Source organism: Phalaenopsis equestris, unplaced genomic scaffold (assembly GCF_001263595.1).
Source record: "Phalaenopsis equestris unplaced genomic scaffold, ASM126359v1 Scaffold000002, whole genome shotgun sequence".
Taxonomy (NCBI): Eukaryota; Viridiplantae; Streptophyta; class Magnoliopsida; order Asparagales; family Orchidaceae; genus Phalaenopsis; species Phalaenopsis equestris.
Window position 1 is genome coordinate 17,590,872 of NW_018164444.1, and position 17,662 is coordinate 17,608,533.

At 32.8% G+C, this 17,662-nt stretch overlaps 1 protein-coding gene across 2 annotated transcripts in view; it reads left to right on the forward strand.

The window, feature by feature from the left end:
- The window catches only part of LOC110037373 (zinc protease PQQL-like), a 69,917-nt gene that overhangs the window by 8,540 nt on the left and 43,715 nt on the right, over nucleotides 1-17,662 (forward strand). Inside the window, exons 2-8 of one of the 2 annotated variants that reach the window (XM_020742009.1) lie at nucleotides 1,527-1,767; nucleotides 1,842-1,967; nucleotides 6,195-6,332; nucleotides 6,696-6,833; nucleotides 6,969-7,226; nucleotides 7,575-7,712; nucleotides 15,594-15,663. In XM_020742009.1, the coding sequence (XP_020597668.1) occupies nucleotides 1,527-1,767; nucleotides 1,842-1,967; nucleotides 6,195-6,332; nucleotides 6,696-6,833; nucleotides 6,969-7,226; nucleotides 7,575-7,712; nucleotides 15,594-15,663 (1,109 nt within the window). Of the gene's footprint in view, nucleotides 1-1,526; nucleotides 1,768-1,841; nucleotides 1,968-6,194; nucleotides 6,333-6,695; nucleotides 6,834-6,968; nucleotides 7,227-7,574; nucleotides 7,713-15,593; nucleotides 15,664-17,662 lie in introns of those variants that run through there. The other variant, XM_020742018.1, reaches the window with a different exon arrangement.

Below are 17,662 nucleotides of genomic sequence, written 5' to 3' on the forward strand. Positions count from 1 at the left end.
TTTCATCTAGAGTTTCAGGAGAATAACTTCTTACCAAATTCTTGTTATTAAATCTATGGCAATTAAAAAATCTCAACGTTGTAATTTACTATGCTTCTGATAGACAACATTTATAAAATATCCTTTCAAATATGCTAGAGTAATAACCGGCACTTTGGTTATCTTTTCCAGGTTTCTCAAACTTTTCAATCAATTGCTCACAATAATTTGTTTGTAGATGTTTTTAATTAAGCTCAATCTTCATTTTATATTCAGTATCAGTTTCAACTTCATTTCAAAATTTTCTAGCAAACCCTACTACCAACTTTAATTTAACAATTCTCATACGCCCTAGTTCATATATTTAATGCGAATTAAATGTCTTTTTAAGTATGTAACTATAAAAATTCAATCTAATCTTCTTCTTCATCAAATACGGAAATATTTTTGTTAATGTGATAAGAATTATCAGTATATTTATTTTAGTATTTCTGTGAATCCCAATGATCTTTAAGTTTTTATGATGTTAATAATCATTTTCAATACCAGGCTTTTGTTTAATCGGTTCATTTGATTATCATCGAACTCTTTTGTGGCATCCACAGGCTGAAGACTACAATCATGCACACACATCGTGAATATGTCAAACTGATAATCAATAATGATTAACATCCATGTAGTATTGACTATTGATGGATAACCTATATTCATTGCAAAATTATTCTTTTGATTATTGGAACTTTTCACCACTTAAAATTCTTTTTTTGAAGCACTACTTCTGTTCCTAATATAATTCAGAAAAATAAGAATGATGATTATATTGAAATTTGTATGGCAGTAAGCAAGAAGAAAAGTAATTAAATGAAAAGAAAATTTGACTTTCTGGAACTATCAAAAAGGCTTTTCTATAAATAAGAATTAAGTTGCTCCTAATGATGACATCCTAACAACATGTAGAAGCTCATCTCACAAGTTTTGGTTCAGGTTAGCAGGCTTGCCTGAAAAAAAAAACATCTGCCAAATCACCAGATCAAACTCATAATTCATAGAATTTGGTGAACCATTTAACTCAAGTACAACTATTACTGCTGAGTAGTTCTAATTTTTAACAGGCTACTTTAGTCGCAACAACTTATACTCTGAAAAATTTATATACATACCACACAATTCTTATGTATTTACATATCTAACTCCCAAAGTTTAATATTTTTACTTATAACACCTTGGCGTCATAAACCTTTGCATGAAAATGTGTATTTCATTTTTTAAATGACAGGGAATGCGATACTTTTAATGTGATGTTAAAGATTTGAGCGGTATGCATGTAAATATGATTGTTTAGGTGTTTGTGGTATGTATGTAGATGCCCCTTTCCTTTTTCCACGTTAGGTTCCCGTTTTATATTCTAGTGTGGAAAAGTTTCCTCAAATTGTTATTAGAGCATGGAAGTAATTAGAAGAGTTACAAATTCTTTGTTGGTCATTTGGTTTTGAAAGGTTGCCCGCACATTGCCTAACAATGTGCCATTTGATTATATTTTATGGCAGCTCAGTTTTGGAAGAAGAGCGTGGGGTTGCTCACATTGTTGAACACCTTGCTTTTAGTGCCACAAAGAAATATTCAAACCATGATATTGTTAAGTTTCTTGAAAGCATTGGAGCTGAGTTTGGTGCTTGTCAGAATGCTTTAACTTCTTCAGATGAGACAATTTATGAATTGCTTGTTCCAGTAGACAAACCTGACTTATTATCTCAGGCAATATCTATTCTTGCTGAATTCAGCTCCGAGGTGTGCTGTCTATCATTTATTTCTGTTATAATTTAGATGTTTTTTTTTTATTATTGTACCTATGTATGATATAGGTTCGGTTTTCAGCAAAGGATCTAGAAAAAGAGCGCGGGGCTGTTCTAGAAGAGTATCGGAGTGGTCGTAATGCTTCTGGTCGGATGCAAGATGCTCACTGGACTCTAATGTTTGAAGGATCAAAGGTGCTATTTCTTAGTCTGTTTTTTGGTGTTGCTTTAAATGAGTCTGTCATATTTGGAAAAAGGAGTAAAGTGCTAAAATAGTTTCCTGATTATCTACATTAGGTCATTTTAGTTCCTGAATTTATAAAAGTGCTAAATTAGTTCCCATATCATTAATGGGAGACAAAATAGTCCTCATTGAGAACTATTTCAACCCATATTAAAAGATTTAGAGGACTAAATTGACACTTAAATACTCTGGGACTAAAATGCCACTACAAAAAGTCAGGGATCGTTTTGACACTTTTCTAGTTGGAAATATCAAGTTGAATCATTATGCTAATATTATCTCTGCTCTATTAATTCCTTTTGAGTTTGTATCACTCTCAGTTGTGTTTGCTAGCGTTTTCTGTTATTTGAATTTTCTTGAAATTTTAAACTATCTAGTCATTGATTGACAATCATCTTTGTTCGACATTCAAGGAAATACACTACATTTTATGTGTGATGTACAAATTTGGCTGTATGATTAGTGTGCATCATGGATGCTAAATCATCCAATACGGACTATTTTAATACTTAACTATTTTGTGGAGCATTGATATGCATTCTATCTCAAGTCATATACAGTGAGTTGACAACATAAGGTCAGTGTGCTCTCTGTTTGTTTTGGAGTTGATGTTTCAAATGTTTGGTTTCTGTGTTGATGTACTACTATAAAAGCGTTTATGTTATATGTTATTTTATTTGGTGGCTTTTAGATTCACACTATACATGTTCTATGAAACATTTTTATTTTATTTAAATTGTGATGATACCTGTTCTTTTTAGTTTTTTCTTCTAATTTTAGTCATACTTATATTCTCTGCAACAAGTCATCCACACATAGTTTGGGTTGGAATTTAACCAAATCCTGCTTTAAGAATTAGACTCATATCAATTTGTTTTTATTTATAGAATCTCAAAACCATATCTAATCATATTCTATATATGAGGTGTACCTTGAGGTTAAGCTCTTTCCAACACCTCCTTTGGGAATCTATAACTAACTGGATGATTCTGTTAAATGCCATGCACTCCAATAAATTGCTTCACTAGTTTTTATGTAGGGGCGGTTTCAAATTACTTTTATTTTCTGTTTTTTATTTTTTGCTTTTATTTTGTTTTGTTTATATTTTGATTGAAATTAAAACATGTTTGATTGAGCTAGTTGTTTTGAGAAGCACTCAAAACAACTTTTAGGTGTTTTTAAAAGCAAGTTGATTTATTTTTTAAAACGAGAATAAGAACATATAAAAAATATTCTAATCGAACATTTTCTTAAAAAAATAAAATAAAAATGATGCCAAATGGGCCCATATTTTATCTGGTTTCAAGTCAACATTCACCAGAACTTTATTGGTTACAATATGTTAGAAGCTTTGTTAGGAATTAATTTATTCCTGTTGAAAGTTATGTGGATTAAATTTATTTTTTTGGATTAGAGTTATTTTCTTTCATATTTTATGCTTTATGTTGTTTTCTTTGTCTCCAAGTAATTTATATGAATTGATTAATTGGAACCATAAATGTTATATTTTTACATTGCTGTTATTTCTTTTTTATTGTCTTTCCTATTCTAGGATTCATTTAAGAGTTATTTATACTTCCGTTTCATATCAATAATTTATTCCTCATTATTATGAATTTCAACATGGTATCAGAGTCTTCAAACAAATCCTTTAGTCTCCTGCCGCCAGAAACTTCATATTCCCTGCAACTGGCAGTTTTTGCCTTGTTGCAGGCCCTTCTTCCGCCTACTCGTTTTACTATTTTCCGATGAAAACTTCCACTTCTTACTGACTTCGCTGTCGGAATTCTCTCTTGTAGCCTTTCACGTTACTGTTTTCTCTTCAAGATCTATTCGTACTCACCTTTTGTCCCTCGAATCCTATTGGTTTTAAACTATAATGCCCACGATAGACTGTCAGGGATCTTCCGTTCCATTCGCCGTGATTGGCCGCTCCCTTCTAAGCCTCCGGTGAGATCAAGTTCATGCCATGGATGGGCCGTCATGAACTCAGCTCGAGCCAAGAGCAAGGGCTCAATTCCTTCCAGCGCCACGTCGCTAGTTTTTTTACTGACCTTTCTTCTTATGGAGGAGACGAGCTGCTCTCGCTTGCCTGGTTACATAAGCCACTCCATTCAATCCTCCTTTGCCAAGAGGAATTTCGTTTCATTCTTTTCAAGAACCGGACGATCCTCTACTATCCTCCACTTGGTCGTCTTATCATTGAGTTCTAAGATCGCTGGGTCAAGCCTTCGACATCTGCAACGCCATACGCGACGAGATCGTACAGGTGAGGAGTGGCAAAAGCACATCTAGTTTGTTCTCATTTCCTTAGATACGTGCAAAAAACCCATTGGCGAGGGCCAGCTCCGCAGCGCTAAGAAGGCTTTGACGGATCTCACTGTGCTTATGCTTGATGAAAAGAACCCGATGTAAATTCTTACGCTGCGAAATCGTTTGTTTGGCCGCAATAGCCCAAGCGCCGACAAGGATCACCATCTTACCAGTGACCAGTTTTGGTCCTTGTCCTGGAGCGTTCCATATCATGGTCAATTGCACGACAACTGCAAGCTATTGGAAGCAACATATATGCTTCACGTGGCAATGAGATTGCGGCCACCAGTTCCTCACCATGAACTCGGTTCTTCATTTGTTGCTGTGGGCTCTTGTCGATTCCATACATTGCCATGTCAGTGGGTTTCAAAGTAATTTTCAATTCCCAAGAGCTTTTCTTAGGGGGCTTCGATTTTGTCACTTCATGATAAGATAATGGAGGAATCGAAGAAGGGAGAAAGGAGGAATTGTACTGGGTTGTTGAAGGAGATTCATTAGATTGAGAAATGCACACACCGTTTGTTGGAGTTGATTGATTCACTTTAGTTCCCAATCTCGGAGGAAAAGGTGTTGGAGTTATCTAAAAGTTTGTATGAATTAGGTATTGTGTTTGATCTTTGAAGGAAGAATTGAAGCCATGCGAGCTCCATGTGAGAGAGGTATTCCATCGGATTGTGCGCAACAGACTCTCCTCTGAAGCTTTTCCCTGCAACAACCCCTCCGAAACTTTTTTCTGTGGTAGGCCTCTAGAACTTTTTCCTGCAACAATCCTCCACCGGAATCTTTCCTGCAGCAGACCCTCCTCCGGAATCTTTCCTGCAGCAGGCCCTCTGGAGTTTTTTTTTGCATTAGGCTCTTCTTCGGAGCTTTTTTCTGCAGTTGGTCCTCCGTAGCCTTTTCCTGCATCAAATTCTCCTGCACTTTTTCCTGCAGTACCCTCCTCATAGCTTTTTTTTGCATCAGACCTCCGAAGCTTTTTCCTGCAGCAGGTCCTCTTCCAAAGCTTTTTTATGCAGCAGGTCCTCTTCCAAAGCTTTTTTCTGCATCAGGCCCTCCTCTGGACCTTTTCTTGCAGCAGACCATCCTTCGAAACTTTTTCTTATTACAGACCCTTTCTCAGACCTTACCCTGCATCTTTCCCTGTAGGCGTTCTTTCTTCTTTATGCAGAACATACATTGTAATTTTTCTTGTTGATTGTCTACTTTTCTGCAAATTTTTCTACAGCATTACCTGTAGGAGTCTTCCATCTAACTATAGACACTGCCGAAATTGCAACCGATGACATCCGCAGTCAACTAGAAGTCAGCTTTTATTGTAGGTTGTCTACTTCTCTGCAAACTTCCTTACAACATTATCTATAGGAGCCTTCTGCTTATCTACAGACATTATAGAAACGATAGTCAAAGATAACCGCAGTACGGGATGAAGACTTCAAGTTTTAGCTCACAAGGTCTTCTTGCCCGTTGATGTTTTTAGATCCAAGTTGATCATGATTTTCAACCATATTTCAACTTGAGGGGAGTTTTAGAAGTTATATTAGGAAATAATTTATTTCTGTTAGAAGTTATGAATATTAATTTAATTTCTTTTGATTGTACTTATTTTCTTTCCTATTTTATGTTTTATATTGTTTCCTTTATCTCCATGTAATTAATGTGAATTGCTTAATTAGAGATATAGTTGTTATGTTTTTCGTTTGCTGTTGTTTTTTTTGTGTTGTCTTTCCTATTCTAGGATTCATTTAAGAATTATTTATACCTCACTTTCATATCAATAAATTTATTTCACATTAATCTGAATTCCAATACCAGCTGGCTTGATTTCTCCTTTAATTTGATCATTTGATTGCTTTTTTTTGTTGCAGTATGCGGAACGTTTACCAATTGGATTAGAAAAAGTAATACGAACAGTTACTCCTCAAACAGTCAAAAAGTTTTATGATAAATGGTATCATCTGCACAACATGGCTGTTGTTGCTGTAGGTGATTTTCCTGATGCACAGGTCTGAGTTCCCTAAAGCTTTGTCGTTTTGCTTTGGGGAAATTTACATGCATACCACATAATTCCTATGTATTTACATATCTAACGACAAAAATTTGACTTTTATATTTATGCCACTTTACCCATGCTTGAAAATGTATTTCATTTTTTAAAAGTTAACAATAGTGGTATTTTTGATGTGATATAAAAGATTGTGTTATAAATGTAAAAAAATAGATGAGTTAGATATGTAAATATTTAAGAATTGCCTGCTTTGTATGTAAATGCCCGTTATTTGTATTTTAAAATTTTTTTTTTTTTGTGGCTCTTGAGTTATGTTGACGTGCTTAATGAACTAAACCTATATTTTCTTGGACCTTGGTAGAGTGTAATTGAATTAATAAAGACTCATTTCGGGCAAAAGACTTCAATTTCTCACCCCCCTCCAATTATACCAGAATTTCTTGTGCCATCACACAACGAACCACGGTTCTCATGCTTTGTTGAATCTGAAGCTGCCGGAGTAAGTTATCTAACCAGTACAATAAATCCTCATGCATGCCTATGTGCATAACACAACAAAATTAATATGCTATGCATCAAATATCATTATTAAATTTTTAATCCCCATGTTTCCTCTCTTTGGTGTCTAAAGTAGTCTGCAGTTATGATCAGCTGCAAGATTCCTTTGGATGAGATGAAAACCGTGAAAAATTATCGGAATTCACTGGCAGAAGCAATGTTTCATTGTGCTTTAAACCAGAGGTTCTTCAAGATATCCCGTTGCAAAGATCCACCACACTTCTCGTGCTCTTCAGCAGCTGATGTTTTAGTTCGTCCTGTTAAGGCTTATATAATGTCCTCAAGTTGCAGAGAAGGAGGGACGGTTGAGGCACTTGAATCGATGTTGATGGAGGTGAATACTACTTTTCACTTATAGAGATGATGTGCAAATGTTTTTATTTCTGCAATTTACATACGGAGCACACAATGCTGATGTATTTTGCATATCTCACACTTAAACTTTTATATTTACATGGTATTTTTGTGCTTTAAACCTACACATGAAAGGTTTTATTTGACTTTTAAAAAGAGGCAACAATGCTATTTTTTAGCTATTTTTTATCTGATAATATTAAAGATTTGAGTGCTGTGTAAGTAAATATGAAAGTTTAGGCGTGAGATATGTAATTGCATAAAAATTGTGCACTATGTACGTAAATGCCCTTTTTTAATTTTAAAGTCTGTATATAATGTTTTTCAGGTTGCGCGGCTTCGGGTTCATGGGTTTTCAGATCGTGAGATATCTATTGTGCGGGCACTGATGATGTCAGAGATAGAATCTGCCTTCCTCGAACGTGATCAAATGCAATCAACAGTGTTGCGTGATGAATATCTTCAAGTAATTTTTTTTTGTTTATGTTGTCTTTTTATGCTTTATTTTTGTTGGCTATACTTTGGAAAATTTTTTTGGCTGCTGCAATCAAATCTCACCAATAGCAAGAAATCATCTACTGTTGCAACTGTTTAGACCCTTGCTGTCAAGTACAATTATGTCTCAGTTTCTGCAGTTTATTTCATTTACCATTTACGGACATTTACATATCTGGCATGTAATTCTTATGGATTTACATATCTCACACCTAAACTTTTATTTTTACATAGATAGCACTCTGGTGCTTTAAACCGTTGCATGAAGAGGTGTATTTCACTTTTAAAAAGGGGTAATAGTGTTATATTTGATGTGATATTAAAGGTTTGAGTGCCATGTTTGTAAATATGAAAGTTTAGGTGTGAGATATGTAATTACATTAGAATTGTGTGCTATATGTGGTACGCCCCCAACAGTTAACTATTATTTGGCTTTGGGCGTTGAACTAATTAGTCATTTCTTCATATAATCTGAGACTGTCATTTGACTTTATTGCCATATTTATTTTGTGAAATTCTTGTTTTGGTTATCTGATCATGCTCTCTTATACTTATTGATTTTTTTACGTGTTGTTAAAACACATCTCGTAAGTCCTATTGAACACACATCTCATTTACTCCTAATGATCTTCATACAGAGAGGGATAAGTTTTTCTATGATAAGATTTATTTTTCAAGTGACAAAAAACTCCATGGAGTTGTTACCCTATCTATGTATTTTTTTAATATTTTATTTGAAAAAACTTTTGTTTAATTAATCTCTAGAGCTTATCCAAACTATAAACCCACAATCTTGAGAAGTACATCATGTTAACTTGCATAAAATACCTTTTCTATTCATTATGGTGGCGCCTAGCCATTTTCTTTTTACTTGTAAGTTTTATTGTTGGGACCTACTTAAAGCTTGATTTTTTTCTTGACCTGATTTTTATGTTTTCTCTAGATTGCGAAGCTCAGACAATCAAGGTCATCATCATCTTTGGTAGCCTTATATGAACTCTTGCTTACTGGCTTTATTCAATCTTTTTCTCTAAGTTTTACGGTGATGAATGCTTTGTTGGCTTTAGTTTATGCAAGTTTTTTCTCCCCAGAACTTCTATAAATTTTATTTTTAGTCTCCCTCTTTTCTTTCTACTTGATCTACATTTTATCTTCATGCCTTCCACATGTTTTCTCAGTGATTTATTGGTTCGTTTTTTGCTTACCTTTCTACTTTCACAAACCACCATAACCTGTTTTCTAAAACTTTGTAATCAACAGGCGCTGTGCTTTTTCTTTTCATTTTTATTATACCGATCTCACATTTCTCACCCTTTCTTGTTAGCGGTTTATTTGTTCCTAGCACTAGATCACTCATATAAGATAGATAGATGAGCTTATTACTGCTTTATATAATTTTCTTTCAAGCAATATTTCCCTTTGAGGCACTTTATTTTTTAATCTCACACACACACACACACACACACACACACACACACACACATAGGGACGAGGTCCCATCGGCTCTCTCCCACACATGCGAGTTACCCTAACGGCTCTTACCATTCAGTCGATCTCCTCTCCAACTCACAACACTCGAAACCCTAGCGGATCCCTCCTTCATTTATTCGCGCCCCCTCTCGCCCTCTCCTTCTCGCGAGAAGGCTAACAAGGGTCGCAAGGATGGATTTTTATTTCGGCTTATTTACTCGGCTTTGGCTTGGATGCCCGGTTTTCTTGCTTGATATTTCAGTTTCCTTGCTCGAGCTCTCGATATTTCTGTCTTTTGCTTGTTTTCTTGTTTGTTTGTTTATAAATTTTGCTAGTTTGCTCGAAGTTCTTGCTTGGTTGTTCAGCCTTCCTTTCGCTTTGGCTGCTCGATGTTTTGCCGCAGGCGGTGGTGATGCTGCTCAACTACATTTTTTGTTTAACACAAGCTATTCATGGTCAGTGCTTTCCTCGAACAGTCAATATAATGGCAAGGCATCATGGATGTCTTAGGAGGCAACCCATGCAGCTAGGGACTATTTTATGGGGTTACTTAAGTTACGGAATTTACACTCCATTTTCTGATATTTAGATCCAAAAGGATTTTAGTGCTTTTTTGGTTTTCCTTGCATGACATTCTTTAAATTTTTGATGGTAGAACGAGGTTGTTTTGTTCATGATTTTGTCATGCTCGTGGTGATTATCTTTGTTATTATGTTTGAGAAACCTTATGACTAAACATATATGCTGATATATCTTGGGATTTAATCGCTTATGTGATCTCAATATTTAAATGGCTGCTATTTATTTGAAATCTTTCTGAAAGTTCATCATTGCGAGCGCGATCCTTGCGGGGTCATTCTTGGTTTTGTGCTATTACCATCTAAATTGGCCATGGTTTGCTGTTGTGCTATATGAAGGATCAGTTCTTCAATTATACAAGTTTACATTGTTTTGAGATTTGAGGATGAGGCTATTCATTCTAGCTATATGGTTGTGTTGATGACCATTTTGGGATTTGCCTTGATCATGAAGTTGGTTTCACATCATCGTAATGTGCCAAAGGTTTTATGAATTTTAAGCAACTTTATTCGTCGAAGCCGACAATGCTAATTATTTTGTCGAAATCCACTATGTGGGTGACAACAATTCTACTTACATGGTTAGAGTTAAAGTCGGTTAATGTATTGGGATTTTTTTTTTGGTTGCATGTTTAACACTCAATTTTCTACTGTTATCCATACAGTTAGTATGACGAAATAAATTTTGGGTTTTAGATATGTGAATTCTTAAGAGTTACGTGCTGTTTGTATAACACTTTCTTTGTGTGTGTGTGTGTGTGTCTCTCTCTCTCTCTCTCTATATATATATATATATATCATTCTTTTGTTTGAAAAATGAAAGTTATCGAAACTCTGTACATCCGGGGTATCATTTGATTAGCCAATATAATTGACTTGAATGTTCTGTAATCATTTCCAAAACCTATAAAATGCAATGAAAACTATCCTTGATGTGATTTTATTATGCTTAGGAGATCTTTATAAAGTTAATGTGTCATACATTAAAGTTATGGGGGAGAGTAATTGAACATAGGTTATGACATGATACAAAAATTTCTAGAAATCCGTTTGGATTCCTGTTGGGCAAGTTTACTATGGAAGCTATTTTTTTATTGAGAGGTTTGATGAAGAAGTATTAAGAGAGTAAACAAGATCTACACCTGATTTTTATTAATTTTAAAAAAGGTTATGATAATGTTCCGAAGTATTTTGGAAAGTTCTAGGAAAGAAAGGTGTTGATGTTGTTTATATTCAAATCATTAAAGATATGTGCACTAGTGCTGTTACTTATGTTTGAACACAATGAGGATTGACCAAGTAGTTTTCTATTTCAATTGCATTAGATCAGAGATCGGCTTTAAGCTTATTTTTTTGCTATAGTTTAGGATGTTTTTACCGGACATTACATGAGAATGAAACTTGGTGTATACCTTTTGCTGATATTATCCTTCTGGTGGATAAGAATAGAGAGAAAGTTCAAGAAAAAAAATGAATTATGGAAGTCAACTTTAGAGTTTAGTACATCTAAAAGTGAATACATTGATTGTAATTTAGTAATATTAGATCTAGTGAAGAACTTGTAAGATCATTTTCATATGCATATACAGTGTATAAGTATATCTGCAAGCAATTGATTTAATAAATATGCTCACAAATTCAATAAAAATACTAAAAGCAGTAAAATGAATTGTGTTTGCTCAAGTTTACTTTTTTATAACATATGCAAGGATTCAACTATATGCATAAATTAAATACAGTTTCATATCGATGTGTCATATAGTAATTCTATAGAATGATATATTTTTTAATTTAACACATGATTTGCTCTTCTGGATTGATGGGGTAGTCTCGTGACGGGTTTCCCAAGATTGTCTTGAGCTTGCCGTCTAGAGTACACAATCTTTGTAACATAATTATCTTAAAATTTTTTAGGAATTTTTAATTTAAATGCAACTTAACACATTAAAATTCTCAATTGATAATTATTTCCGCTCATACAACATTCACACTGCTATACCATCTTAACTCTATCTCCAAACTCGCCCCAAACAATAAATCATTACAAATAAATTAGGATGTGTTAGTTTATTTATAATTAATATTAATTATCTATACTAATATGTGTGTATTTATGTATATTAATTTCACAAAAATATTTAAAATAAAAATGCTACCTCGAATACTAAGTATCTCCTGAAATCCTTTATATTCTTCTCTCTTTTCCCTTTCTTTTCTTTTTCCATTTTTCGTTCTCTATTTTCCTTGAAATCACTTTACCCGAGAGCTATAACTCTCTATTTGCCCATCCGGCTTTTGTTCCCGCTTCCAGCTGTAGTGTTGGTGCAGCGAAAGTCCTGATTGCGGAAAGCAACAATTATGGGAGAGGAAGAACTTAAAGCTGAGAGAAATGCTCTTTGTTTATTCTGCAGAAATGCCCTACCCTTGAGCCGCCCCTCTCGATTCGCCGCTCCAACATGTCTTCATGCGAACGACAATGTGACAGGGATGAGATTGGCAAAACTAGGAATAGGATGCTTCCATTAATATCATGTATAGGAATAAAAATATCAATGCTTAATCTAAGCCATCCAAATGGCCATCCCGTCGCTACATGTCGTGGAGTACGGTGGGATTGCTATCTTAACCGGATAATTAATAGAGATTTGATTAATTAATTCAATAATTAATTAATTTATTATTTTAAATTTTATAACTCAAAATTTATTAATAATTTCTATATAGTGTTTATATCAAACAAAATATTAAATTTTATAAAATTTGTTCGATTGAATTTTAGGTAATACAGAAATGGTATATATTTTAAAATGATAAAAAATTTACCTGAGTAGGCCAAAATTTTGTATTACACTAATTGAGTTGAGTCACGAGTAGCTTGTTGAATGCTTGATTTATTTGCATCCATAAGGAAAATGGTACGAGCTTTGCGTAATTTATTAAAATTGATTTTTTAATATCTTTAGTGTGCTAATGGAAAAATAATCTCATTGACATAAATTAGCTTAATTATGAAGAAATGCCATAATGAGCAGATCTAAGTTATTTCAAATCACATTAAACATAGGTTATATTAGACTTATAATTTATTACATATGCCAATGAATAGTTCTATGTGCTAATGAAGACGCATCTTGCTTTTTAAAGTCCAAATAGAATTTTTTAAAAAAATATGATTATGCATAAGGACAGGATTTGTAGATCTTTTTTTCATTAGCCTATGAGTTTATACAAAGAGCGCAAAAATGCATGAAAATATTTAGTAGAATCTTTTGGGAATTTTTTTATCGTTACATTTTTTAAAACAGGATTGTGTCTTGAATCAAGAGTTGAATGTCATTTATTGTTTATAGGGATATAAAAAAGTTATCTATTTGTGTTGTGGAAGAATGGAACCCCTAATTATTTGGATTAAATATAAAATCTATTTACAACTAAAATCTTAATTAGTAATAGTAATGGACAAAATAGTGTTTTCCCAAGCACTGGTTCTTGAGTTCTATTGCCATTTTTCAATGTCTGAGGTTATTTTTACTGTTGGGCAGCATGAATGGATCTCTATTAAATGGATGCTCAAGGACTTACCCTTGTCAACCAATATTTAAAAAGAAGAAATCAAGTTTGAAAAATTTTTCCTTAGCGAGATGTGGCATAAGCCTTGAGGGGGATCAAGGCATAAACCTCAAGACGATAATAAAAATTTCATAAAATTAAACATAAATTCATAAATATGGGAAAGCACACAATTTTATATATCAATAATTTCAAAATTTGCCTTTCTTTAAAATTTATAAAATTATCTTTTGAACTAAACAACTTCTTTTGTTATATTTCTTTTTTAATCTTTAAACATTTGAAATCTGAAATATTTTTGTAGCTTTAGCTGGTAGAATTAAGTATTTGATATTAGTGTATAGCTATCAATTTTTCTCTTTTCAACACATTTATGTGTTTTTATAAGAAGGTCCGTTAATTTGAAAAAAAATGATGGAAATAAATAATTTGCGCGCTTAATATGAATTTGTAGATTTCTCCTAAAGAACTCTAATAATTTGATGGAAATGTGATTAGTAGCTATTTATTTATATTATACGATTCAATAATTTGAGGAACATTGATTTTGATAACAAATTGAGAGTTGTTGGTCCTAAATAAATGTGGTTTTGTACAATGGAAGGACGGTAAATAAAAATGATGGAAATAATAATTTGCGCACTTAATATGAATTTGTAGATTTCTCTTCAAGAACTCTAATAATTTGATGGAAATATGATTAGTAGCTATTTATTTTTATCATAAGATTAAATAATTTGAGAAACATTGATTTTCATAGCGAGTTGAGAGTTGCTGGTCGTAAATAAATGTTGTTTTGTAAAATAGACGGATAGTAAATTAAAAACTATGAAAAGTAGAGAGTATTTTACTACCTGGCAATTTTATGAGTTTCTCTTTCTGCTAGTGCCAGTTTAAATTTTTGCAAGTTCATGGGACACGTTCTGCATGTCTTGTGGAATGTTGATGAAAATGAGTTCATATTTTAGAACTCACACTCTTAAATGTGAAAAGTGAGTCACTCATGAGCGTTTGGGAATCACCTTCATCTTTTATTTGCATAAATTAATATGATAACACAAAATAAAGTAGTGGCTGGGTGAAAATAATATTTTATGCTTAAGGATAATGATAAAACATTGTAAATGTAATTTTAATTGTATGATGAATGAAAAAAAGTCACAGAAACTCAAATAAATATTATCTCACAAGTGAATAAATGCAGAAGTAATAAACATCGCTAGAACTTTCTTTAATCACGCTCACTTATGGAGCTCAGTTCCAACAACTTCAATAAGCCTAAGTTGAAAAATATTCGCCCCAAAAGTCTTTTATATAATTATGTACCACAGAAATTATGATGATAAGCATAAAAGATCATGAATTTGTGGTCCAAAGTTCTGGCTGAAATAATCAAAGTGCTTGTTATTGGTAGAATAAATTCTCTTTGTGATGGATTATACCTCCCAACTTAAATAAAGTCCATATCAAAGTTTTTTATTGCCCTCTATATTTTACGCTGTTTCTCCTTATGTAAAATCAAATTGATTCATTGATGGACATGTAATTTATTAGTATGAGATGCTTTATCTGTGGTTTTGCTTGTTTTACATTATGCTTTGCTTTTAGGAAAATTTACATACATAAACCATAGTTTTTATGTATTTACATATCTAACACTAAAGTTTTATATTTAAATTTATTACACTTTGTTGTCATAAACTTATGCCTGAATAGGTGTATTTCACTATTGAAAAGTTTGTGATGTTGGTATTTTTATATAATATTAAATATTTGAGTGTTATGCATGTAAATATGAAAGTTTAGAGGTTAGATATGTAAATACATATGAATTGTGTGATATGAATGTAAATGACCCATTTTTTAATCACACTTGGTACATCTTGCCAGCTAAAACATCTATATTTTTATTGAGATGTTAGAATTTATTTATTGTCAAATTGGGATCTTCTTTTTCCCATCAAGGCTTATATGCTTCATATTCTATTCAGATTGAAGAGCTCGATTATATATCATCTTATTGTTGTGTTTTATGGAAGTGAAGTACTAAAATATGGAAATAGGCTTTGCAAATTAGCGAGAATTCGTTGCATGGGTTCACCCTTTGTTAGTTCATTATATGTCTGTTTCATTATTAGCATCTACTTCAGTCATGATAGATATTACTACTATTTCTACTATCTGTGAGAAATTTTCATATTAAGTCGTTTAATTTGTTTATTTTGGAATTGCAGCACTTCTTCCGTGAAGAGCCTGTTCTTGGAATTGAGTATGAAGCACAATTGCAAAAAACGATCTTGCCATGTAAGTCATTGCTTTCAACATCTATAACGAATATGCCTGACACTGATTTATTTTGTGCTCCTACTTGTAATCAAGACCAAGTCTAGCAAAAGATATTAAACTTTTGTGTGATGATTTCTATTTTCATTTTGTTTCTATCACTTAAACTTGTTATATGAGTCTTGTAATTGACTGTCAGTCAAAACTTGAGAAAGCTGGTGAGTGCTAATTTGTATTTGAAAGCAGAGAAGAAAGTTTATTTTTCTTCTGAATTGATTCATATGCCTTGAGTTGGCTTCATACAACAACAATGGCTTTAAAGGACGTCTTAAGCTCGGATAATTCAATCAAAACCAACAAAAAAAACAAGATGACGGCAGTAACAAGCTAGATAAGAATGATTCTAATTAATGTCTGCAAAAAATATGGATTTTTTTTCTTACGTATTCACAGGAATTTAATTCCACTTTTTTCAATTCCCTCATAAGTTGGTGAATACATAGTTATCATTCCTAGCTTGCCAGTTGATTTTTCAATGCTTATCTGAATCCCTTTTGTTAGTAGGATTTTTTCATTTACCATTTAAGGAACAAAGATTATAGAAATTAAAAAAGCCTAACCTTGATAGATTTTCACTTAATGTTTTTTAGGTACATAGATTTTAAAAATAAAGTCTTCTCTAATATGTTATTCAAGAAATTGTTTGTGTTCTTCATCATATTTTGTTTGTTCTTGGTAGACAATTGTGTGCCATGTTGATTGCAGACTTGCTACTAATTTTTCATTTCAGCAGACGCATAGCTTGTTCTTTTAGGGGTTGTGATTTGCTAAAAATGAAGTCAATGTAAAAGGTTTGCAAAGTACTGTTATTGCAATGTATTTAAAATACTTTATAGTTGTTTGGTTCACTGTAAAATAAACGCAACATTTTATTTTTTTTTGTTTGTTTGAAGTAGATTGAAAATATGTAATAATTTATTTGGGAGGAAATAGGTAGGTGGAGGGTGGCGGGACTGCGGAGAGCGGTGGGGGGCAGCAATTTGTCGATAGCATTTTATAGTGTAATTCAAATTAGGTCAAATCGGATGAATTCTAAATTCAACTAAAAAGAACTAAAGAGTGAACTTTAAATTCATTGAAACTTTATATTGTACTTGTATTACTTCATACCAAATACATAATTTCCTCAAATTCCTGTGAATTAATTAAATACACCACAAATCCTTCCAACCAAACAACCCCTTAGTTTTTTCCATTATACATTTTTATTGGTCTTCTCAATGTGACTAAGTTTCCTGATACTTTAGTGCAACAACTGGATGTGGACCTTCTGCCATCAATAATCTATGTGCAAACTACGTCTATAAAAACCTACATGCTCCTTTGTTCATTTTTCTCAAAAACAAATATTTATTGGCGTAAATTTCAAGCATCTCAAGTTTTTTCAGACTACATTTTGCTGTTCTTCAGATGGAGAATGCACGCATATACTTACCATGTTGATTGTGAAGGCTAAAATTGGCCTTTGTGTGAGAATTTTAGTTTCCTTAACGTATCTCTGATATTAGTCCTTGCTGGAATTCCTCCTGTTCTCTTATAATTTGAGTATAACGCTTAGGTGTTTCTTCTTGTTGACAAGAAAAGATACATGTTTCATTCAATACATGTTGTGTGTATTTCTGCTTAGAGACTATAATATATTTCATATTTCTGTCCACTTCCATTCATAATAAATACCTAATTTATTGTACATCTTTAATTTCACCAAACATGGTGACTGCTGTTATTTATTAAAGGACTTTTTTAATTTGAAAACTCCTTTATTTTCATTTTATTTTGCAAAGCTAGGTGAAAAATCCATGTATACCTTTTTCATTAAGCCCTCAATGAAAATGAGAACCTTGTTGTATTTAGTTTAGCTACTTATGTAAATAACTTTGTATAATTTAGACTAGTGAAGCCTTTGATAACTCTATGCGCTTTATATCTTTCTATAATCAGACTTATATTTTACAATTAA